The 26586-nt window shown below is 45.4% G+C and overlaps 1 protein-coding gene across 1 annotated transcript in view; it reads left to right on the forward strand.

Moving 5' to 3' along the window:
* Positions 1-10059: 10059 nt before the first annotated feature.
* Positions 10060-26586, forward strand: part of grik4 (glutamate receptor, ionotropic, kainate 4) — a 137146-nt gene continuing 120619 nt past the window's right edge. Inside the window, exons 1-2 of the mRNA XM_067970798.1 lie at positions 10060-10208; positions 19355-19452. Of these exons, the coding sequence (XP_067826899.1) occupies positions 10064-10208; positions 19355-19452 (243 nt within the window). The 5' untranslated portion in view covers positions 10060-10063. The remainder of the gene's footprint in view (positions 10209-19354; positions 19453-26586) is intronic.

Consider the following 26586-nt stretch of genomic DNA (forward strand, 5'->3'; position numbering starts at 1 on the left):
TGGGGGTAGAAGTTTGACCAGACAATTTTTCAGGTATTCCTGGCAGCTTCCTTAAACACGCATTAGGTCCTGTGTGTATTTAAGGGAAATTGGTCTCCCAAGGACTGGAGCAGATGCCGGGCTGAGCTTCACCTGACGTGGATCCGGCCTAGAAACCAGTGCCACTGATGAGGTGAGTTTTTGTCATTTAAAAGAAAAAAATTCACATGAAGCCAGGAGAAGCAGAAACACTCCTCCCATCTCCACAGGGCTCCTCCAGTCTCCACAAGAAGGGTGAGTTGCCTGTGGATGCATGACCAGGGCTGCCAGCTCCCCCACATTATTTAGCTGAAGCCTGAGTCGCAATTTCGGGCCGGCCACGGACTTCCTGATCCAAGTTTTGTGCCCGAAATCAGTCGCCGAAGAATTTCTACCCCCTTGTCTTTGGTGCTGTCTGTGTGAGTCTCCAATCTATCAGTAAGTGACTGAATAACATTTTTGTGACGAAGCCTGATGTGAATTGTTACTGCTTTATTTTACAAGTGAACATACAGAGTAAGAGCTGGGTGCGAACCACTCTCCACTCAATTCTACTTGTCCCCTCAAAAAATTAGGGGAAAAAATTGCTTGTCCCTCTTGTGAGCTGACTTACTTGTTCTTTCACACTTTTCTTTCTAGACAATTTCCAACTGAAAAGGCTGATCTCCTGCATCTTACCTTCCAGATATGTCCCTCCTGACTGACCATCTGTCTCTTTTTGCCTTTTCTCTTCCTACATTCACAGGAAGTAAAAGGGTGGGGATTTTAACCCCTTTGCCATTCAGGGATTCACCAATAGTCCTGTCAACCAAACAGACTACCCTCTTTCCCAAGAATATATTCTCAGCTGATATCTATTTGTCAGCCAGAATGAGATATGTTGTTAGGCCATCTGAGATGAAATAATGAATTACTTAATATCTCCTGGTCATTGTGGAAAACAGCTAGTGGGAAGGATATAGAGGAGCAAACTTGCAGGGAAATTACAGAGAGATGTAAAAGCCATAGAGTAGTGATAACAGGGGATTTCAACTATCCGAATATAGACTGGGATAACAATAATATAAGGGGCAAAGAGGGGGAGGAATTTTTGAAATGTGTTCAGGATAACATTCTCGACCAGTACATTTCCGGCCCAACGATGAAGGAGGCATTGCTGGACTTGGTTCTAGGGAATGAGACAGGCCAATTGGAGCAAGTGTCAGTGGGAGAGCATTTAGGGAGCAGCGATCATAGTATCATAAGGTTTAGAATAGCTGTGGAAAAGGACTCTGACCACTCAAGTAAAAATACTTAATTGGAGGAGGGCCAATTTCAGTGGGATGAGAACAGATCTGGCCCGGGTAAATTGGAATCAAAGATTGGTAGGCAAAACTATAATTGAACAGCGGGCGGCCTTTAAAGAGAAGATGATTTGGGTACAGACAAGATCCATTCCAATAGGGAGAAAGGTAGGGCAACTAAAGCCAGGGCTCCCTGGATGACAAAGGAGATAGAGAGTAAGATGAAGCGGAAAAAAGCGGCGTATGACAGATATTAGGTTAATAACACAAGTGCCAACCAGAGAGAATATAGGAAGTTCAGAGGGGAAGTGATAAAGGAAATAAGAGGGGCAAAGAGAGAATATGAGAATAGACTAGTGGACAACATAAAAGGGAATCCAAAAGTCTTCTACAGACATGTTAACAGTAAACAGGTAGTAAGAGTAGGGGTGGGGCTGATTAGGGACCATAAAGGAGATCTACTCATGGAGGCAGTGGACATGGCTGAGGTACTAAATGAGTACTTTGCATTGGCCTTTACCACTGGCGGAAGGATCAAGAACCAGGGGGCATAGATTTAAGTTGATTGACAAAAGAACCAAAGGTGACGTGAGGAAGAATTTTTTTACGCAGCGAGTGGTTGGGTTCTGGAATGCACTACCTGAGGGAATGGTGGAGACAGATTCAATCTTGGCCTTCAAAAGGGAACTGGATAAGTACTTGAAATGAAAATATGTGCAGGGCTACGGGGATAGGGCGGGGAAATAGGACTAGCTTGATTGCTCGTGCTTAGAGCCGGTGTGGACTCGATGGGCTGAATGGCCTCCTTCCGTGCTGTAACCTTTCTATAGTTATCTCAAACACATCAACCTCCTTCCCTTCTCCTCCCCTCCCGCCCCGTCTCAGTGGCTGCAGCCTGTGGCTTTTTAAACCTGTGTGAATTCACTTTGTTTTAAAACAGAACACTTAAATGTAAGTTTGGGTAGGTGCCCTCCATGTTGTGGAACTTGCTGGAGGTCCCAGGTTTGTTACTTAGTCCTGTTGAGGTAAGTAATTGAGGGCCAGGTTGTGCTATGTTGTGATGTGTCACAAGACAAATCAATAAACTGAGACTCTAGGTTTGCTGAGGTAGCATAGTACCAGCCAGTTCTCATGAAACCATGTTACAGCACATGTCTTCATCTTCAGGATAAGGGAAGAAAATTGGAAAATATTTTTCATTTTTTCCCTGTACCAGGTGGCTAGGGTGCGGCCAGAGCAAGTAACAGTCTCCATGAGGAAGGACGGAAGATGCTGCACTTCTTGATATTGTTGCTGTTGTTGTCTTTAAGGAAAAGTTCTGAATTCCCACATTCACTCCGGATGGGTAGGTATACTCTACATCCCTAAGACTAGATCTTGATTTGGGGGTTTATGAACAGAAAATATTAATTGTCCCAAATTTTTGGAAGGTCTTAAATGGAAGGTACTTTCTACTTCAATTGGCCCATAATTTGTCAGTGTTGTATGGTTACTCGTATCTTTCAATCATCACTTGTTACTGTGTTAAATTGCTACTCAGAGCCAATCAGGGACCAAGGCCCTGATCTTCACCCTAGGTGGGGTGGGTAGGGGGGAAAGGGGGGTGGGGTAGTGAGGTGAGCTGGAAACCCGCCCACTGCTCCAGAAATGACACCCGGACTATTTTAATTCCTGGGCCTCATTTAAATCCTGCCGGCCGACTTGTTGCCCAGAATGGGCAGGAGGTTGGCAGGAAGCGCAATAAATTACAACAAAAATGCCGACACAGTGTAGGTGGTGGGATTGGCTTCCAGGGCCATGTTGCAGGGGTCTCACTTTTGGGAAAGGCTAAGCTGTCCTTGTGAGGCCTGGAGGAGCATTCCTACACTTCTGCCCAAAAAAGGAAAGGAAAAAACGTACCTTTTTTCGGCTGCTTCTTCCTTCTAGCGGGTCCTGATTGGCTTTCGTAGGAACAGGAGGAGGCCATTCAGCCCCTCGAGCCTGTTCTGCCATTTAACTAGATCATGGCTAATCTGTACCTTAACTCCATTTACTCATCTTGGATCCATATCCCTTATTACTCTTACCCAACAAAAATCTATTGATCTCAGTTTTGAAATTTTCAATTGACCCCCAGCCTCATCAGCTTTTTGAGGGAGAGAGTTCCAGATTTCCACTACCCTTTGTTTGAAGAAGTGTTTCCTGACATCACCCCTGAACGAGCTAGCTCTAATTTTAAGGCTATGCCCCCTTGTTCTGGACTCCCCCACCAGAAGAAATAGTTTCTCTCTATCTACCCTATCAAATCTTTTAATCATCTTAACAGAGTAATTATATCACCCCTTAATCTTCTATACTCGACGGAATACAAGCCTAGTCTATGCAATCTGTCCTCATAATTTAACCGTTTTAGCACTGGTATCATTCTGGTGAATCTGTGCTACACCCCCTCCAAGGCCAATATATTCTTCCTGCGGCGCGGTGCCCAGAACTGAACCCAGTCTCCAGATGGGGTCTGACCAGAGCTTTATGCAACTGTAACATAACTTCCACCCCTTTATGTTCCAGCCCTTTTGAAATGGAGGCTACATTCAATTAGCCTTTTTAAATTATTTTTTGTACCTGTCCACTAGTTTTTATTGATTTCTGTACATTGACCCCTAAATCTCTCTGCTACTCCACAGTTCTTAGCTTCTCACCATTTAGAAAATACTCTTGAGTTATCTTTCTTAGGTCCAAAATGGATGACCTTGCACTTCCCTACATTGACCTCCATTTGCCACAGTATTGCCCACTCACTTAATTTATCAATGTTCCTTTGCAACTTTCTGCTCCCATCTACACTGCTTACTGTACCACCTAACTTAGTGTCGTCAGCAAACTTGGATATACGGATCTCTATTCCTTCATCTAAGTCATTTATAAATATAGTGACAAGCTGATGCCCCAGTACAGACACCACTGGTCACATCCTGCCAATTGGAGTACATACCCTTTATCCCTACTCTGTTTTCTACCTCCTAACTAATTCCTTACCCATGTCAGAAGGTTACCTCCAATTCCATATGCTTCCATTTATCCTAACAGTCTTGTGTGGAACCTTATCGAGTGCCTTCTGTAAGTCCATATAAGTAACATCCATAGACACCCCCTTACCTACCACTTTAATAACCACCTCAAATAATTCAACATAACTTACCCTTTACAAATCCATGCTGGCTCTCCCTGATCAGTTCATATTTGTCCAAGTGCTCAGTCACTCTTTCCCTAATAACAGATTATGTTAACTTTCCCACAACAGGCGTTAGACTAATAAGTCTATAATTTCCTGGTTTGTCTCATCCACCCTTCTTAAATAATGGAGTGACATTGGCAATTTTCTAATCCAAGGGGACAATTCCTGAATCAAGAGAGTTTTGAAAGATCATGACTAACGCATCAACAATTTCTTCACCTACTTCTTTTAATACCTTGGGGTGGAAGCCATTGGGTCCTGGAGATTGGTCAATCTTCAGTCTCATTGTTTTCTCCAGTACCATTTTTAAAAAACTTATATTAAATCTAGTAAGTTCCTCCCCTTGTTTTGCTTTAAGTTTTCCTCGTATCTCTGGTATTTTATCCTTATCCTCTACTGTGAAGACCAATACAAAGTAGTTATTTAGCAAGTCTGCCATTTCCTTATTTTCAATTACAAAAGGTGTTCCCTTACCATTAGATTGTTGAATAATTCAGGCTCATTACTCCTCATTAAATCACTAAGTCTGTCTTTATGGGGCCCCACATTTCCCTTAGCCACATTCTTTCTCTTAATATATTTGTAAAAATCTTTAGTGTTGTCCTTGAAATCCTTCGCAGGTTTTTTCTCATATTCCCTTTTTGCAGCTATCTCTCTCTCTCTTACCTTCTGGCTCTCTCCCTCCCTCTCTCTCTTTCACTTTCTAGCTCTCTCCTCTCTCACCGCTTAGCTCTCCCCCTCCCCCCCCCCCCCCACCCCTCTTTTCCAGCTCCTAGATCTCTGCCAAGAGAGAGAGAAAACAAAGACCTGTCCCTCACTTCTAGCTGCTAAGGATGGGTCTCCTGAACCAAATCAAAATTACTATCCTGAATGAAAAGCCAATCCCTTGGTGTGAAAGCTTCTGGCACTTTGTCTATCAAACTAAGGCCCCTGCCAGGGGTATCAAATGGAAAACAATTCTATCATAATGGCATGAAATATCTCAGACCAAGATTATATTGTCTCAAAACTAGTGCAATACATATAAGTAAGCAGTTTGATGACTGTCCCATTTCCTAGGACTGCACCATGATGTGGTAGGAAGGCTTGCGTGCTCCTATGACCTTGAGAGCTATGCTGGCGGGAGTATAACTCCTGGTAGTGTCAGACAGGTCAGTATTTGGCTTCTGGAGTGCGCGTCCTATCCTCCCCTGTGTTTAGTTCACTATTTGGAACGTAGGAAGATAGGCATAGAAGGAGGCCATTCAGCCCTCCGGCCTAATCCACAATTCAATTAGATCATAGCTGATTTTCACCTCAACTCCATTTACCTACCTTAGCTCCATATCCTTTAATATCCTTACCTAAAAAAATTTATCAATCTCAGTGCTAAAACTGCAATTGACCCCCAGCATCCACAAACTTTTGGGGGAGAGTTCAAATTTCTACTATCCTTTGTGTGGAAAAAGTGCTTCCTGATTTTGCTCCTGAATTACCTAGCTCTATTTTTAAGATTATGTCCCCTTGTTCTTGATTTCCCCACCAGAGGAAATAGTTTATCACAATCTACCCTATCAAATCCTTTTAACATTTTAAACACCTCGATCAGATCACCCCTCAATCTCCTACTGAAGGGAATACAAACCAAGTTTATGCAACCTGTCCTCATAATTTAACCTTCTAAGCCCCAATATAATTCTGGTGAATCTACGTTGCATTCAAGGCCAATATATCCTTCCTGAGGTGTGGTGCCCAAAACTGAATGTAGTACTCCAGATGGAGTCTGACCAAGGCTGTGTAGAACTGAAACATAACTTCCTCCCCTTTGTATTCCAGCCCCCTTGAAATGAAGGCCGACATCCCATTAGCTTTTTGATTGCTTTTTGAAGCTGTCTACCAGTTTTTAATGATTTGTGAATTTGGACTCCCAAATCACTTTGCTGCTCTACAGTTCCTAGTTTCTCACCATTTAGAAAATATTCCGATTTATCTTTCTTGGGTCCAAAGTGGATGACCTCACACTTGCCCATATTGAACTCTATTTGACATAGATTTGCTCACTTACTTAATCTGTCAATGTCCTTTGTAACTTTCTGCTCACATCTGCACTACTTACTGTCCTTCCTAATTTAGTGTCATCTGCAAACTTGCATACACAACTCTCTATTCCTTCATCCAAGTCGTTAATAAATATGGTGGAAAGTTGAGGCCCCAGAACAGATCCCTGGGGCACACCACTAGTCACATTCTGCCAATCAGAGAATGTTCTCTTTATCCCCACTCCCTGTCTCCTACCTCCCAAACAATTTCCAACCCAAATCAAAAGATTACCTCGAATTCCATGCGCTCTCATTTTTGCCAATAATCTCTTGTGTGGAACCTTATCGAATGCCTACTAGAAAGTCCATATAGATGACATCCATGGATACTCCCTTCTCTACCTTATTAGTGACCTTCTCTAAAGAAAATGTAAAATGTGGCTGCTGGAGTGGGAGTGCTATCTTTCCCCTTACATGCTTAGTTCAAATTTTAATTAAATCAATGTAAGAAAGCGCTGAACAATAAGAACATAAGAACATAAGAAATTGGAGCAGGAGTAGGCCAATCGGCCCCTCGAGCCTGCTCCGCCATTCAATAAGATCATGGCTGATCTGATCCCAACCACAAATCTAAAGAACACAAGAAGTCGGAGCAGGACCCGGCCACATAGCCCCTGGGCCCTCTCCGCCACCCACAGGGCATTGACCGATCCGAACTCAGCTTCATGTCCAATTTCCTGCCCGCTCCCCATAACCCCTAATTCCCTTTACTTCTAGGAAACTGTCTATTTCTGTTTTAAATTTATCTAATGATGTAGCTTCCACAGCTTCCTGGGGCAGCAAATTCCACAGACCTACCACCCTCTGAGTGAAGAAGTTTCTCCTCATCTCAGTTTTGAAAGAGCAGCCCCTTATTCTAAGATTATGCCCCCTAGTTCTAGTTTCACCCATCTTTGGGAACATCCTTACCGCATCCACCCGATCAAGACCCTTCACAATCTTATATGTTTCAATAAGATCGCCTCTCATTCTTCTGAACTCCAATGAGTAGAGTCCCAATCTACTCAACCTCTCCTCATATGTCCGCCCCCTCATCCCCGGGATTAACCGAGTGAACCTTCTTTGTACTGCCTCGAGAGCAAGTATGTCTTTTCTTAAGTATGGAGACCAAAACTGTATGCAGTATTCCAGGTGCGGTCTCACCAATACCTTATATAACTGCAGCAATACCTCCTTGTTTTTATATTCTATCCCCCTAGCAATAAAAGCCAACATTCCGTTGGCTTTCTTGATCACCTGCTGCACCTGCATACCAACTTTTTGATTTTCTTGCACTAGGACCCCCAGATCCCTTTGTACTGCAGTACTTTCCAGTCTCTCGCCATTAAGAAAATAACTTGCTCTCTGATTTTTCCTGCCAAAGTGCATAACCTCACATTTTCCAATATTATATTGCATCTGCCAAATCTCCGCCCACTCACCCAGCCTATCTATATCCCCTTGCAGGTTTTTTATGTCCTCCTCACTCTCTACTTTCCCTCCCATCTTTGTATCATCTGCAAATTTTGATATGTTGCACTCGGTCCCCTCCTCCAAATCGTTAATATAGATTGTAAAGAGTTGGGGACCCAGCACCGACCCCTGTGGAACACCACTGGTTACTGGTTGCCAGTCCGAAAATGAACCATTTATCCCAACTCTCTGCTTCCTGTTCGATAACCAATCCTCCACCCATGCCAGAATATTACCCCCAATCCCGTGATTTTTTATCTTAAGTAATAATCTTTTATGTGGCACGTTGTCGAATGCCTTCTGGAAGTCTAAATACACTACGTCCACTGGTTCCCCTTTATCCACCCTATACGTTATATCCTCGAAGAACTCAAGCAAATTTGTCAGACATGACTTCCCCTTCATAAAGCCATGCTGACTTTGTCCTATTAAATTATGCTTATCTAAATGTTCCGTTACTGTCTCCTTAATAATAGACTCCAAAATTTTACCCACCACAGATGTTAAGCTAACTGGCCTATAATTTCCAGCCTTCTGCCTACTACCCTTTTTAAATAACGGTGTTACATTAGCAGTTTTCCAATCTGCCGGGACCTCTCCTGAGTCCAGGGAATTTTGGAAAACTATCACCAAAGCATCCACAATCCCTACTGCCACTTCCCTCAAGACCCTAGGATGGAAGCCATCAGGTCCAGGGGATTTATCCGCCTTGAGTCCCATTATTTTACTGAGTACCATCTCTTGAGTGATTTTAATCGTATTTAGCTCCTCTCCCCCGAGAGTCCCCTGTTTGTCCAGTGTTGGGATATTCTTAGTGTCCTCTACTGTAAAGACTGAAACAAAATATTTGTTCAGCATTTTTGCCATCTCCATGTTTCCCACCATTAATTTCCCGGTCTCATCCTCTAAGGGACCTATGTTTGCCTTAGCCACCCTTTTTCTTTTTATATAACTATAGAAACTCTTGCTATCTGTTTTTATATTTTTTGCTAATTTCTTTTCATAATCTAACTTCCCTTTCTTAATCAATCCTTTAGTTACTTTTTGCTGTCTTTTGAAGAATTCCCAATCTTCTATCCTCCCACTAAGTTTGGCTACCTTATATGTCCTTGTTTTTAGTCGGATACTATCCTTGATTTCTTTACTTAGCCACGGGTGGCTGTCATTTCTTTTACACCCTTTTTTCCTCAGTGGAATATATTTATTTTGAAAGTTGTAAAATAACTCCCTAAATGAACACCACTGCTCATGTACCGTCTTACCCTTTAATCTATTTTCCCAGTCCACTTTAATCAATTCCGCTCTCATACCATCATAGTCTCCTTTATTCAAGCTCAGTACGCTTGTTTGAGAATCAACCTTCTCACCCTCTAATTGGATATGGAATTCAACCATGTTGTGGTCGCTCGTTCCAAGGGGATCCTTAACTAGGACATTATTAATTAATCCTGACTCATTACACAGGACCAGGTCCAAGGTTGCCTGCCCCCTTGTAGGATCAGTTACATACTGCTCAAGAAATCCATCCCTGATGCACTCAATGAACTCGTCCTCAAGGCTGCTCTGCCCAATTTGATTTGTCCAGTTAATATGATAATTAAAATCCCCCATAATTATGGCTGTTCCCTTATTACATGCCCCGACTATCTCCTGATTAATAAAAGCTATGGGGCCTTTCAAACTGCGTATAATCTGGCAGAAGCTGCTCTACTCTGTCTGTATCAAAAAATAATGATGTGGAGATGCCGGTGATAGACTGGGGTTAACAATTGTAAACAATTTTACAACACCAAGTTATAGTCCAACAATTTTATTTTTAATCCCACAAGCTTTCGGGGGCTTTCTCCTTCCTCAGGCGGTGTGGAAATGAGGAAGGGGAAAGCCCCCGAAAGCTTGTGGGATTAAAAATAAAATTGTTGGACTATAACTTGGTGTTGTAAAATTGTTTACAATCAAAAAATAATCATTGACATCAGTTATTGAATTTGTGTTTTCTAGCTGCAATTCTAGATGATCCGATGGAGTGCAGCAGAGGTGAAAGACTTGCCATTACTCTTGCAAAAAATCGTATCAATCACATGGTAGAACCATCTGAAAAGGCAAGGCTAGAAGTTGACATCTTTGAGCTGCTGCGGGACAGTGAATATGAAACGGCAGAAACTAGTAGGTACCTGAGCAAGTCTATCCCTTGTCTCACTTCAGCAGAAAGCAGAGGGTCAATTTTAACCCAGAGTGGGTTATGGTTGGGTGGTGCGTGTTGTGAGTGTGAAACACTGGCTGGCCTAAGTTTTAGATCCAGGGTATTTTAAGTCCCAGGCCTCATTTAAATGCCACCAGTCCACTTCCAGCCAAGAACAGGTGAGAAAAGGGCAGAGATGATTGGGTGGTCCATTGCCAGCCGCAGGCTTGCAGGTAAGTGATGGGAGGGGCTTTTGGGAGGGTCTCGAAGAGGGAAGTGGGGTGGAGTCCGGGGCTGGGGAGGCCATGACTTTACCTGTGGAGCCTCCTGCTTCTCCTAGCCCCACAAAGGGAATTTTCACACTTAACTGGAGGGCCCCCATCCTTCACACCAGCTGCTGTCCTGCTTCAGCCTGGCAGAAACATTTATTTCATCATTGACAAGACTTTTGGCATGCATTTTATAAATGTCTGACTTGTTATTTGTGAATAATGTCCTTTAGGGAAGGAAACCTGCCGTCCTTACCCGTCTGGCCTATATGTGACTCCAGACCCACAGCAATGTGGTTGATTCTTAATTGCCCTCTGAAATGGCCTAGCAAGCCACTCAGTTGTACAATCTTGCTACAGAAAGTCACAATAAGAATAAAAGCAGACGGACCGCTATCGGATCACTAGGCACCAGACACGACAAAGGCAAACCAAGCCCAGTCGACCCTGCAAAGTCTTCCTCACTAACATCTGGGGACTTGTGCCAAAATTGGGAGAGCTGTCCCACAGACTAGTCAAGCAACAGCCTGACATAGTCATACTCACAGAATCATACCTTTCAGTCAATGTCCCAGACTCTTCCATTACCATAGCTGGGTATATCCTGTCCCACTGTCAGGACAGACCCACCAGAGGTAGCGGTATAGTGATATTCACTCAGGAGGGAGTGGCCCTGGGTGTCCTCAACATTGACTCCTGACCCCATGAAATCTCATGGCATCAGGTCAAACATGGGCAAGGAAACCTCCTGCTGATTACCATCTACCGCCCTCCCTCAGCTGATGACTCAGTCCTCCTCCATCTTGAGCAACATTTGGAGGAAGCGCTGAGGGTAGCAAGGGCACAGAATGTACTCTGTGGGGGTGGCGGGGGGACTTCAATGTCCATCACCAAGAGTGGCGTGGTAGCACCACTACTGACCGAACTGGCCAAGTCCTGAAGGACATCGCTACCATATTAGGCCTGTGGTAGGTGGTGATCGAACCAACACGAGGGAAAAACCTACTTGACATGGTCCTCACCAATCTGCCTGCCGTAGATACATCTGTCCATGACAGTATTGGTAGGAGTGACCACCGTACAGTCCTTGTGGAGATGAAGTCCCGTCTTCACACTGAGGACAGCATCCAACGTGTTGTGTGGCACTACCACCGTGCTAAATGGGACAGATTCAGAACAGATCCAGCAGCTCAAAACTGGGCATCCATGAGAGTGTGTCAGGAAGGGACAGAGCGTACAAACATAAGAGTGCACTAGCAAATGGGGCCGGGGTAGGAAAGAATGGTAAAAAGACAAAATTAAAGGTTCTTTATCTGAATGCACACAGCATTCGTAATAAGATAGATGAATTGACGGCACAAATAGAAACAAATGGGTATGATCTCGTGGCCATTACAGAGACGTGGTTGCAAGGTGACCAAGGTTGGGAGCTAAATATTCAGGGTTATTTAACATTTTGGAAGGATAGGAAAAAAGGTAAAGGTGGTGGGGTAGCTCTGTTAATAAAGGATGAAATTGGTATAATAGTGAGAAATGATCTTGGGTCAGAAGATCAAGATGTCGAATCAATTTGGGTGGAGGTAAGAAATAGTAAGGGAAAGAAATCACTGGTGGGAGTAGTATATAGGCCCCCTAACAGTAGCTACACTGCAGGGCAAAATATTAATCAGGAAATAAGGGGGGCTTGTAAAAGAAAAAGGTAATGCAATAATCATGGGCGATTTTAACTTTCACATAGATTGGACAAATCAAATTGGCAAAAATAGCCCTGAGGAGGAGTTCATAGAGTGTATTAGGGACTGTTTCTTAGACCAATATGTCGGGGAACCAACCAGGGAACAGGCCATTTTGGATCTGGTATGGGTAACAAAACAGGATTAATTAATGATCTCAAAGCAAAGGATCCCTTGGGAAGCAATGATCATAACATGATAGAATTTCACATCCAGTTTTAGAGCGAGGATCTTGGGTCTGAAACTACTGTATTAAACTCAAATAAGGGCAATTATAAAGGAATGAGGGCGGAATTGGCTAAAGTGGACTGGGTAAACAGATTAGATGGTATGATGGTGGATAAGTAGTGGCAAACATTTAAAAAGATATTTTATGACTCGCAACAAAAATATATCCCTGTGAGGAGGAAAGACTCCACAAAAAGGTTGAACCGACCATGGCTAACTAAGGAAGTCAAGGATGGTATCGGGTTAAAAGAAAAAGCATACAACATGGCAAAGATTACTGGTAAGCCTGAAGATTGGGAAAACTTTAAAAACCAGCAAAGGATGACTAAAAGAATAATAAAGAGGGAGAAAATAAATTATGAGAATAAAATAGCAAGAAATATAAAAACTGACAGTAGAAGCTTCTACAAGTATATAAAAAGGAAGAGGGTAGCTAAAGTAAACATTGGTCCCTTAGAGGATGTTACTGGGGAAATAATAATGGAAAAGAAGGAAATGGCAGAGGAAGTGAACAGATATTTTGTATCTGTCTTCACAGTAGAAGACATTAATAACATACCAATAACAGTAAAATATCAAGGGGCAAAGGGGAGGGAGGAACTAAAAACAATCACTATCACTAGAGAAAAAGTACTAGGTAAACTAATGGGTCTAAAGGCTGACAAGTCCCCTGGACCTGATGGCTTGCATCCGAAGGTCTTAAAGGAAGTGGCTACAGAGATAGTGGATGCATTGGTTGTAATCTTCCAGAATTCACTAGATTCTGGAAAGGTCCCAGCGGATTGGAAAACCTCAAATGTAACACCCCTATTGAAGAAGGGAGTGAGACAGAAAGCGGGTAACTATAGACCAGTTAGCCTAACATCTGTCATTGGGAAAATGCTAGAATCCATTATTAAGGAAGTAGTAGCAGGACATTTGGAGACTCATAATACAATCAAGGAGAGTCAACATGGTTTTATGAAGGGGAAATCGTGTCTGACAAATTTATTAGAGTTTTTTGAGGAAGTAATGGGCAGGATGGATAAAGGGGAACCAATGGATACAGTATATTTGGATTTCCAAAAGGCATTCAATAAGGTGCCACATAAAAGATTACTGCACAAGATACGAGCTCATGGTGTTGGGGGTAATATACTGTCGTGGATAGAGGATTGGCTAACTAACAGAAAATAAAGAGTCGGGATAAAAGGGTCATTTTCAAAACTAGTGGGGTGAATCATAGAATCATAGAAAATAGGAGCAAGAGTAGGCCATTCGGCCCTTTGGGCCTGCTCCGCCATTCAAAATGATCATGGCTGATCGTCTAACTCAGTACCCTGTTCCCGCTTTTTCCCCATTTCCCCATTTCCCTTGATCCCTTTAGCATTAAGAAATATATCTATCTCCTTCTTGAATATATTTAATGACTTGGCCTCCACTGCCTTTTGTGGTAGAGAATTCCACAGGTTCACCACCCTCTGAGTGAAGAAATTTCTCCTCATCTCGGTTCTAAATGGCATACCCCGTATCCTGAGACTCTGACCTCAGGTTATGGATTCCCCAGCCATCGGGAACATCCTCCCTGCATCTAGTCTGTCTAGTCCTGTTAGAATTTTATATGTTTCGATGAGATCACCTCTCATTCTTCTAAATGAGAGGGTGCCGCAGGGATCAGTGCTGGGGCCTCAACTATTTACAATATATATCAATGACTTGGATGAAGGAACAGAGTGTCTTGTGGCCAAATTTGCTGATGATACAAAGATAGGTGGAAAAGCAAGTTGCGATGAGGACACAAAGTGTCTGCAAAGGGATAGTGACAGGGTAAGTGAATGGGCAAAAATTTGGCAGATGGAATATAATGTGGGAAAATGTGAAGTCATCCACTTTGGGAGGAAAAATAAAAAAGCAAAATATTATTATTTGAATGGAGAAATACTACAAAATGCTGCGGTACAGAGGGATCTGGGTGTCCTCGTACATGAAACACAAAAAGTCAACATACAGGTGCAGCAGGTAATCCGGAAGGCAAACGGAATATTGGCCTTTATTTCCAGGGGGATGGAGTATAAAAGCAGGGAAGTCATGCTACAACTGTACAGGGTGCTGGTGAGACCACACCTGGAGTACTGCGTACAATTCTGGTTCCCTTATTTAAGGAAGGACATATTTGTATTGGAGGCAGTTCATAGAAGGTTCACTAGGTTGATTCCGGGTATGGAAGGGTTGTCTTATGAAGAAAGATTGAACAGGTTGGGTCTATACTCATTGGAGTTTAGAAGAATGAGAGGAGATCTTATTGAAACATACAAGATTCTGAGGGGACTCGATAGGGTAGATGCTGAGAGGATGTTACCCCTCATGGGAGAAACTAAAACTAGGGGGCATAGTCTCAGAATAAGGGGTCGCCTGTTTAAGATGGAAAAGAGGAGGAATTTCTTCTCCCAGAGGGTCATGAATCTTTGGAATTCTTTACCCCAAAAAGCTGTGGAGGCTGAGTCATTGTCTAACTCAGCCTTGAATGTATTCAAATTTTTGATCAGCAAGGGAGTCAAAGGATATGGGGAAAAGGCAGGAAAGTGGAGTTGAGGTAAGAATCAGATCAGCTATGATCTCACTAAATGGCGGACCAAGCTCGAGGGGCAGAATGGCCTACTCCTGCTCCTATTTCTTATGGTCTTAGGATCTTATGTGGGCCATCAGCAGCAGCAGAATTGTATTCCAGCACAATCTGTTTCCTCGTGGTCCGGCATATTCCTCACTCTACCATTACCAACAAGCCAGGGGATCAACCCTGGTTCAATGAGAAGTGTAGAAGAGCATGCCCGGAGCAGCACCAGGCAGACCTAAAAATGAGGTGCCAACACAGGACTGCATGCATGCTAAACAGTGGAAGCAACATGCTATAGACAGAGCTAAATGATTCCACAACCAACAGATCGGATCAAAGCTCTGCAGTCCTGCCATATCCAGTCGTGAATGGTGGTGGACAATTAAACAACTAATGGGAGGAGGAGGCTCTGTAAACATCCCCATCCTCAATGATGGCAGAGTCCAGCACGTGAGTGCAAAAGACAAGGCTGAAGCGTTTGCAACCATCTTCAGCCAGAATTGCCGAGTGGATGATCTGTCTCAGCCTCCTCCCGATATCCCCACCATCACAGAAGCCAGTCTTCAGCCAATTTGATTCATTCCACATGATATTAAGAAGCAGCTGAGTGCACTGGATACAGCAAAGGCTATGGGCCCCGACAACATTCCGGCTGTAGTGCTGAAGACTTGTGCTCCAGAACTAGCCGCGCCTCTAGCCAAACTGTTCCAGTACAGCTACAGCGCTGGCATCTACCCGACAATGTGGAAAATTGCCCAGGTATGTCCTGTCCACAAAAAGCAGGACAAATCCAATCTGGCCAATTACCGCCCCATCAGTCTACTCTTAATCATCAGCAAAGTGAATGGAAGGTGTCGCGACAGTGCTATCAAGCGGCACTTACTCACCAATAACCTGCTCACCGATGCGTAGTTTGGGTTCCGTCAGGACCACTCGGCTCCAGACCTCATTACAGCCTTGGTCCAAACATGGACAAAAGAGCTGAATTCCAGAGGTGAGGTGAGAGTGACTGCCCTTGACATCAAGGCAGCATTTGACCGAGTGTGGCACCAGGGAGCCCTAGTAAAATTGAAGTCAATCAGAATCAGGGGGAAAACTCTCCAGTGGCAGGAGTCATATCTAGCACAAAGGAAGATGGTAGTGGTTGTTGGAAGCCAATCATTTCGGCCCCAGGACATCACTGCAGGAGTTCCTCAGGGCAGTGTCCCAGGCCCAACCATCTTCAGCTGCTTCATCAATGACCTTCCCTCCATCATAAGGTCAGAAATGGGGATGTTCGCTGATGATTGCACAGTGTTCAGTTCCATTCGAACCCCGTCAGATAATGAAGCAGTCCATGCCCGCATGCAGCAAGATCTGGACAACATCCAAGCTTGGGCTGATGAAGGGAAGGTCATTGATGAAGCAGCTGAAGATTATTGGGCAGATAAGTGGCAAGTAACATTTGTGCCGGACAAGGGCCAGGCAATTACCATCTCCGACAAGAGAGAGTCTAACCATCTCCCCTTGACATTCAACGGCATTACCATTGCCGAATTCTCCCACCATCAACATCCTGGGGGTCACCATTGACCAGAAACTTAACTGGACCAGCCACATAAATACTTGTGGCTACAAGAGCAGGTCAGAGGCTGGGTATTCTGCAGCGAATGACTCACCTCTTGACTCCTCAAAGCCTTTCCACCATCTACAAGGCACAAGTCAGGCGTGTGATGGAATACTCTCCACTTGCCTGGATGAGCGCAGCTCCAACAACACTCAAGAAGCACGACACCATCCACGACAAGCAGCCCATTTGATTGGCACCCCATCCACCACCTTAAACATCCACTCCCTCCACTACCAGCGCACCATGGCTACAGTGTGTACCATCTACAAGATGCACTGCAGCATCTCGTCAAGGCTTCTTCGACAACACCTCCCAAACCTACGACCTCTTACCACCTAGAAGGACAAGGGCAGCAGGCACATAGGAACACCACCACCTGCACGTTCCCATCGTTGCTGGGTCAAAACCCTGGAACTCCCTACCTAACAGCACTGTGGGAGAACCTTCACCACACAGACTGCAGTGGTTCAAGAAGGCAGCTCACCGCCACCTTCTCAAGGGCAATTAGGGATAGGCAATAAATTCTGGGCTTGCCAGCGACGCCCACATCCCATGAATGAATAAAAAAAAATTCAGATCTGTAATTCATCAGAACTGCTGATGTAGGGAAAACACACACAATATCACAACCTGTCTCTTCTTGTTACAATTGCGATCTAATCCATTTAATTCCAACGTGTTCCATTCCATTAGTAGTAGTACCATTGTTTAAAAAGGAAACGAGGGAAAGGCCGAACAATTATAGGCTGGTCAGTTTTACCTCGGTGGTGGGCAAACTATTAGAATCAATACTAAGAGATAGGATAAACTGTCATTTGGAAAGGCATGGATTTGTTCAGGGAAGGTCATGCCTTACAAATCTGATTGAATTCTTTGAGGAAGAGACAAGGAGGATTGATGAGGTAGTGCAGTGGATGTTGTCTACATGGTTTTAGTAAGGCATTTGACAAGGTCCCACTTGGCAGACTGGTCAGAAAGGTAAAAGCCCATGGGATACAGGGAAATGTGGCGAAATGGATCCAAAATTGGCTCAGTAACAGGAAACAAAGGGTAAAAGTCGATGGATGTCTTTGCGAATGGAAATCCGTTTCCAGTAGTGTGCCATAGGGCTTAGTGTTGGGTCCCTTGCTGTTTGTGGTATATATTAATGATTTGGACTTGAACGTCGGGGGCATGATTGGCAAATTTGCAGACGACACAAAAATTGGCCATGTAGTTGATAGTGAAGAGGATAGCTGTAGACTCCAAGAAGATATCAATGGGTTGGTGGAGTGGGCGGAAAAGTGGCAAATGGAGTCCAACCCGGAGAAGTGTGAGGTAATGCACTTAGGGAGGGCAAACAGTAAAAGGGAATACGCAGTAAACGGGAATATATTGAGAGGGGTAGAGGAAGTGAGAGACCTTGGAGTACATGTGCACAGGTCCCTGAAGGTGGCAATACAGGTAGATAAGGTTGTGAAGAAGGCATACGGAATGCTCTCCGTTATTAGCTGAGGTATAAAATACAAAAGCAGGGATGTAATGATAGAACTGTATAAAATGCTGGTAAGGCCACAGCTGGAGTGTTGTGCGCAGTTCTGGTCACCACATTACAGGAAGGACGTAATTGCTGTGGAGAGAGTGCAGAGAAGATTTACAAGAATGTTGCCAGGGCTTGAAAATTGCAGCTATGAGGAGAAATTGGATAGGCTGGGGTTGTGTTTTCCTTGGAGCAGAGGAGGCTGAGGGGAGACTTGATTGAGGTGTACAAAATTATGAGTGGGGGGGCCCAGATAGAGTAGACAGGAAGTACCTGTTTCCCCTAGGGGAGAGTTCAAGAACTAGAAGACATAGATTTAAACTGATTGGCGGAAGGATTAGAGGGAACATGAGGAAAAACTTTTTTACCCAGAGAGTGGTGGGTGTATGGAATTTGCTGTCCGAATTGGTGGTAGAGGCAGGGACCCTCAACTCTTTTATAAAGTACCTGGACCTGCACCTAAAGTGCTGTAAGCTGCAGGGCTATGGACCGGGTGCTGGAAGGTGGGATTAGAATGGGCACCTGGTTGTTCTTCGAGCCGGCACGGACACGATGGGATGAATGGCCCCCTTCTGTGCTGTATCTTTTTTATTGGTTCTATTTTCTGTTTTTCCTTTTTTTCTTTTATCTGATTATTGTCTTAATAGGAAACATTTTGACCGTGTCCATTTTGATTAAATGCAATGATTGGCCTCCAATAACCACAATCACCTTCCTTTATAACTCCAGGCATTGCAGAGTTTGACCTTTCAGTCCTATTGACCTCAGTTTTGCTCAGGGTACTTGGTATTGTGAAGTGCATTCACTAGTTATTGTGAAATGACTCTCCCTTCATTCTGCTTCTGGCCCTCCCCGCTGGTGGAAGTCTTGATGTGGTCCTGAAAAGGAAGCTGCAAAGGGGAGAGGAGACTTATCCTAAAGTTTATAACATTTAAAAAATGATTTATTTAATCAATTTAAAACACGATATGAAAATGTTCATATATTGTATTGCGGTTATATCTTGAGTTTTAAGTGTTGCAATATATTATTCCTTTTAGAACATATATTTTTTAAAAATCCTTTATAGAGATGATTCTGCAGTGTTTAGTCGATAGCGGTTCTAGATAAGGAAGCTGTCAGCCAGTGGCTGTGCTAACAGAGTGACTGACTCGTAACTGAAATCTCTCTTTACTGCAGCTTGTCAGATTCTCCCAAAGGGGGTTGTGGCAATCCTGGGGCCTTCTTCAAGTCCAGCATCTGCCTCTATAATCAGCCACATCTGCGGCGAGAAGGAGGTAACATTGATATTCATAATAAGCAGGTGATTTCCAGTCCCACTGCTCATAGGAACAGGAGTAGGCCATTCAGCCCCTAGAACCTGTTCCACCATTCAATTAGACCATGACTGATCTATATCCTCCTCTGCTCCATATCCCTTAATATCCTTACCTAACAAAAATTCACCTATCTCGGCAACAACAACTTGCATTTATATAGCGCCTTTAACATAGTAAAACATCCCAAGGTCTTCACTGGAGCGTAATCAGACAATATTTGACACAAGCCTCATAGAGATATTAGGACAGGTGACCAAAAGCTTGGTCAGAGAGAGAGGTTTTAAGGAGCGAATTAAAGGAGGAGAGGCAGAGAGGTACAGGAAGGGAATTCCAGAGCTTAGGGCCGAGGCAGCTGAAGGCACAGCAGCCAATGGTGGGGCGATGGAAATCGGTGATGCGCAAGAGGCCAGAATTGGAGGAGCGCAGAGATCTCGGAGGGTTGTAGGGCTGGTGGAGATTACAGAGACAGGGAGGGACGAGGCTATAGAGGGATTTGAAAACCAGGATGAGAATTTTAAAATCGAGGTGTTGGTCGAATGGGAGCCAGTGTAGGTCAGCGAGCACGGGGGATGGATGTGCGGGACTTGGTGTGAGTTATGATATGGGCAGCAGAGTTTCAGATGATCTCAAGGTTACGAAGGATGGAAGGTGGGAGGCCGGCCAGGAGAGCATTGGAATAGTCGAGCCTGGAGGTAACAAAGGCCTCAAATGAGGGTTTCAGCAGCAGATGAGCTGAGGCAGGGGCGGAGACGGGCAATGTTATGTAGGTGGAAGTAGGCGGTCTTGGTGATGGAGAAGATATGGGGTCAGAAATTTAAGAAAGGAGGGAGAGAGAAAACAGGGAACTATAGGCCTGTTAACCTGACATCAGTAGTAGGGAAAATGCTAGAATCTATTATTAAGGATGTGATAACAGGACACTTAGAAAATAATAATAGGATTTGGCAGAGTCAATATGGATTTATGAAAGGGAAATCATGTTTGATAAACCTATTGGAGTTCTTTGAGGATGTAACTAGTAGAATAGATAAGGGGGAACCAGTGGATGTGGTGTATTTGGATTTTCAGAAGGCTTTCGTTAAGGTCCCGCACAGAAGGTAGGTGAACAACTTAGAGCACATGGAATTGGGGGTAATATACTGGCATGGATTGAGAATTGGTTAACAGACAGAAAACAGAGAGTAGGAATAAACGGGTCTTTTTCGGGTTGGCAGACTGTGATTAGTAGGGTACCGCAGGGATCGGTGCTTGGGCCCCAGCTATTCACAATCTATATCAATGATTTGGATGAGGGGACAAAATGTAATATTTCCAAGTTTGCTGACGATACAAAACTAGGTGGGAATGTGAGTTGTGAGGAGGATGCAAAGAGGCTTCAAAAGGATATAGACAGGCTAAGTGAGTGGGCAAGAAAATGACAGATGGAATATAATGTGGAAAAATGTGAACTTATCCACTTTGGTAGGAAAAACAGAAATGCAGAGTATTTTTTAAGTGGTGAGAGATTGGGAAATGTTGATGTTCAAAGGGACCTGGGTGTCCTTGTACATGAGTCACTGAAAGCTGACATGCAGGTGCAGTAAGCAATTAGGAAGGCAAATGGTATGTTGGCCTTTATTACAAGAGGATTTGAGTACAGGAGTAAAGATGTCTTACTGCAATTATATAGGGCCTTGGTGAGACCTCACCTGGAGTATTGTGTACAATTTTGGTCTCCTTACCTAAGAAAGGATATACTTGCCATAGAGGGAGTGCAACAAAGGTTCACCAGACTGATTCCTGGGATGGCGGGATTGTCGTATGAGGAGAGATTGAGTAGACTAGGCCTGTATTCTCTAGAGTCTAGAAGAATGAGAGTTGATCTCATTGAAACATACAAAATTCTTACAGGGCTCAACAGGGTAGATGCGAGGAGGATGTTTCTCTTGGCTGGGGAATCTAGAACCAGGGGTCACAGTCTCAGAATAAGGGGTAGGCCATTTAGGACTGAGATGAGGAGAAATTTCTTCACTGAGGGTGGTGAACCTTTGGAATCCTCCACCCCATAGGGCTGTGGAGGCTCAGTCATTGAGTACATTCAAAACAGAGATCGATAGATTTCTAGATATTAAAGGCATCAAGGGATATGGGGATGGCGCAGGAAAATGGCATTGAGGTAGAAGATCAGCCATGATCTTGTTGAATGGCGGAGCAGGGGCCGGATGGCCTACTCCTGCTCCTATTTCTTATGTTCTTAGAAGCTCAGCTCAGAGTCAAATATAAACAATTTTACAACACCAAGTTATAGTCCAGCAATTTTATTTTAAATTCACAAGCTTTCGGAGATTTTCTCCTTCCTCAGGCAAAACATTTGCCTGAGGAAGGAGAAAATCTCCGAAAGCTTGTGAATTTAAAATAAAATTGCTGGACTATAACTTGGTGTTGTAAAATTGTTTACAATTGTCAACCCCAGTCCATCACCGGCATCTCCACATCAGAGTCAAATAGGGCGCCGAGGTTGCAGTCTGGTTCAGCCTCAGACAGTGGCCAGGGAACGGAGTCTGTGACCGAAGACAATGGCTTCGGTCTTCCCACTATTTAATTGGAGGTAATTTCTGCTCATCTAATACTGGTTGTTGGACAGGCAGTGTGACAAATCAGAGGCAGAGGAGGGTTCGAGAGAGGTGGTGATGAGGTAGAGCTGGGTGTCGTCAATTTACATGTGGAGCCTGAAGTTGTGTTTCAGATGATGTCATCGAGGGGCAGCACGTAGATGAGAAATAGGAGTGGGCCAAGGATACATACTTGGGGGACTCCAGAGGTAACGGTGCGGGAACGGGAAGAGAAGCCATTGAAGGAGATTTTCTGGCTACGACTGAATAGATAGTCCCACCCAGCTGGACAACAGAGGAGAGGCGTTGGAGGAGGATGGTGTGGTGAACGTGTCAAAGGCTGCAGACAGGTAGAGAAGGATGAGGAGGGATAGTGCACCACGTTCACAATTTCCTCACCTACTTCTTTAAATACCCTGGGTGGAAACTGTCAGGTTCTGGAGATTTGTTTATCTTTAATCTCATTAGTTTCTCCATTACCATTTTTTAAACTTATATTGAATCTAGTTAGTTCCTCCCCCTGATTTATTTTTACTTTCCCTTGTATCTCTGGTATTTTATCCTCATCCCCTACTGTGTACACAGATACAAAGTAGCTATTTAGTAATTCTGCTATTTCCTGATTTTCAATTACAGTATCACCTGCATTTGCCATTAAGGGGCCCACATTTCTCTTAGCCATCTTCTTTCTTGTAATATATTTGTAAAAGCCTTTACTGTTGTCCTTGATATCCCTCGCAAGCTTTTTCTCATATTCCCTTTTTGTAGCTCTCGCTACTTTCTTTGTATCGCATTGCTGTTCTTTATACCTCTATCTCTACTGTTCTTTGCCTTCAAATAAGTCCTTTTAGTTTTATACTATCTCTCACTTCCCTTGTTGACCAAGGTTGTTTAATTAAACACGTGGGTAACCCGCCCAATAAAATCTGTCTGTTTCCCACGCCATCGCGGGTCAATTGGAGCCACTTAACGTGGCTTCCGGGTTTGCCATCCGAAAGCTGTGCAGCGGGCGGACTGCGCACCGGCATCACAGGCTGTCAGCTGGAGGAGCTCTATTTAAAGGGGCAGTCCTCCAATGGAGCAGCACAGTGGCAAGGCTGCTCCTAGATTTAGTGATGCCTCACTCCAGGTGCTGGATGGGGTGAGGAGGAGGAGGGATATCTTCTACCTGGCGGACGGGAGGAAGTGGCCTGCCTCTGCCACCAAGAAGGCCTGGCTCGAGGTGGCAGAGGAGGTCACCAGCAGCAGCAACATCTCACGCACCTGGATCCAGTGCAGGAAGCACTTCAATGACCTAACTGGGTCAGCCAAAGTAAGTACACTCACTCATTCTCCTACATTCTGTCTTCCACATCACCGCCCCCACCCCCCAACTCATTCTGCACTGCCAACACTACTCTATCATATCAATCCTCACACCCACTTAAGGCTCATCCTCAACTTAGCTGCACTTCCTCAGCACTCCCTCACCTCCTCATTAGTCACCCCACCACTACCACTCAACCCAATCCTCATACAATGTCACGGCTCACCCTCTGATGCATCTCTTTCACGGTCAGCCGCACCCCAGCCAATGCATTCATTGGTTGGCCACACCACCATCACTCACTCACGCATCTGTACTTTCTCCCTTTATAGGAGAAGAGCCCAGAATGCACGGGAGAGAGTGAGGACTGGAGGGGGGCCGCAACAAATTGTTGTCCTCACAGACGCCGAGCAGGAGGCGTTGGAGCTGAGCCGCACCCTCGAGTGCCTGTCTGCCGGGGACACAGAGACTGGCACCTGACAAACATCTGGTGACAGAACTTTAACATTCAGCACACACAATATGAATTGATCTTAACGTGCCTCACCATCTTCAGCGCCTCAGTATGCTCGTCGCAATATGACACATCTGTGATCATGCTTAATATTGCCTTCTGTTCTCATACAGGGCCTTCAGCGACTGCTGTGACGGCAGAGGGCGATTCCTCAGAGGACCTGCCGGCCTCTGAGGGTGCACCATCACATCTGAGTGTTCCTGCTCCTGCTCCTGCTCCTCCGCCGCCTCCTCTCAATGTGGGTGGCAGATGTGGACATCTGGCACATCCACTAGCGTAGATACTCACAACCAGGTGGGTCCTAGTCTGCAGTTAGTTGGGGTCGCACATGGTGAGTTACCACAAAACATGTGAGCATGAGCAGACACTGGTGGCAGGGGCAGCTGTGGAGAGTCCGCGTCGGTGGGAGCACTCCTGTCCAGGCTCTGCTCAGCTGGACACAGATGCTGAACCCTGGGGGCCGTCCTTTAAAAGGAGAATGATCGAGGGGCAGCAGCACGTTTGCGAGGTGCTGGAACAGTTGCCATGCGCACTCTCCACAATAGCGCAGAGGATGGAGGAGTCTAACTTCTGCATGAGTGGACTGGTGTCACAGGGACGTGAGGGCATCTCTAAGATAGTGTCACAGGGACGTGAGGGCATCTCTGACATACTGTCGCAGGTAAGTGCGATGGAGGGAAAGCTAGCCTCCATTGAGCTTCAAGCACGGCTCACAAATGTGTCCATTCAGGCCCTGACAGTGGCCGTTCAGACTCAGGGTGAACAACATTCTGCTGCCTTAAACAGGCAGGCAGATACACTAGCACTGGCCTTACAAGGCCTCACACATGTCCTCCAAACTGTTGTCCAGCAGAGTGGTAGGAGTGGTGTGGGCCTGGCCCAGGGGAGGGATGATGGCGACATGGAAGTGGGGACGCCACTCAAAGCGCTCCCACATCTCACCCGTTGCCCCCCTCTCAACTAATACCCGCAATGCTGCCTCCTCTCCAGGTGGCCAAGTCTGCCACTGCACAGGTGCAGGTGGAGCAGTCTTTGGAGGGGCCCTCACGGGCACCAAAACCCAGAGGGCGTAGGCCCAAAGCATCTGATCGGTCATGGCATGAACAAGAGTAACCTGCCACTACCTCTGCTGCAGCCATAGGGGATGCACCACGTAGAAGTAGTCGGAAGCGAAAGGCGAAGGTTTTGTAAGCATGAAGGGGATGCACAGGGGTGTTTGATGGTTGGTCATGTTTTTTATTTATATTTGCTTTTTGTTCAACTCACATTAAATATTATTATTGTCACCACTACTGCCACGTCTTGGCCATTCTTGACTGGCTTGTGTGATAGGGCCCTTTCATGAGGTTCACCATGAACGGTGACACTTGATGTCACCCATTGGGTCACTCTACAGTGGGTGTATGTGTAGTTGCAGGACTGTTTTGTGCAGGGAGGTGGTTGGGGGGGGTGGGGGGCGGTTACGGCTGGTGTGGGCGCTGCTCTATCCAAGTAGTGTGAGGGCTGGACTCTTCACACTGTCTGATGTTAGGAGAGCCGTTCACATATCAGTGACTCCCTGGCCTCGTGAGCAGCGGGGTGAGCCGCTGTTCTGTCCATGGGTTGCGCCTGCTCCTGCTCCTCCGCCGCCTCCTCTCAATGTGGGTGGTAGATGTGGATGGGGCCTCCTCAAGCGGCACCCCTCACTGTGTGTCATGTTGTGCAGGGCACAACACACGACTATAATGCGTTCCACTCTGTCTGGTGCATATTGAAGCGCTCCCCCAGAACGATCAAGGCATCTGAAGCGCATCTTGAGCAGCCCTATAACATGCTCAATTGTAGACCTGGCAGCGATGTGGCTGTCGATATATCGACGCTGTTGCTCAGTGATGGGGTTCCTCAGAGGTGTCGTGAGCCACGAGTGCAGGGGGTATCCCTTGTCCCCGAGGAGCCAGCCCGTATGGGTGTTCGGTGCGTGGAAGAGGGGCGGGATGTTGGATTCCTGGAGGGTGAAGGAATCGTGGCAGCTGCCAGGGTATCTGGCGCACACATGATGGAATCTCTTGCGGTGCTCACAAACAAGCTGAGTGTTGATGGAGTGTTACCCTTTCCTGTTGATGAACAGTCCTGGCTCGTGTGGAGGTGCTCGTATTGCTATATGGGTGCAATCGATTACACCCTGCACCTGTGGGAAGCCAGGCACAGCGTGGAATCCCACTGCTCTCTCCGACTGGCTGAGGTCGTCCATGGGGAAGTTGACGTAGTGCGAGGCCCCGCAAAACAAGCCGTTGGTGACCTGCCTTATGCACTTGTGGGCAGACGACTGAGAGACCCTGGCGACGTCCCCGGTGGCACCCTGGAATGATCCAGAGGCAAACAAGTTGAGGGCAGTGGTGACTTTGAAGCGACAGGTAAGGAGATGCCGCTTGGCCCAGCCGGGAGCAGCTCGGCATGAAGGAGGCTGCAGATGTCTGCGACTACCTGGCGACTGACTCTGAGCCTCCGTATCCACTGCTCCTCAGAGAGGTCCAGGAAGCTGAGCCTCTGTCTGTAGACTCTGTTGCGAGGGTAGTGCCTCCTGCGATGTTGTTCTCTCTGTGGTTGCTTTCTGTGGTTGCCCTCTGTGCTCTTGTGCAGGTGCCTGTGGCACAGCACTGTGTTGTGGAGCTCCACATGGCAGAGGTGGACGCTGTGCCTGG

The sequence above is a fragment of the Heptranchias perlo genome, chromosome 33, assembly GCF_035084215.1.
Source record: "Heptranchias perlo isolate sHepPer1 chromosome 33, sHepPer1.hap1, whole genome shotgun sequence".
NCBI lineage: Eukaryota > Metazoa > Chordata > Chondrichthyes > Hexanchiformes > Hexanchidae > Heptranchias > Heptranchias perlo.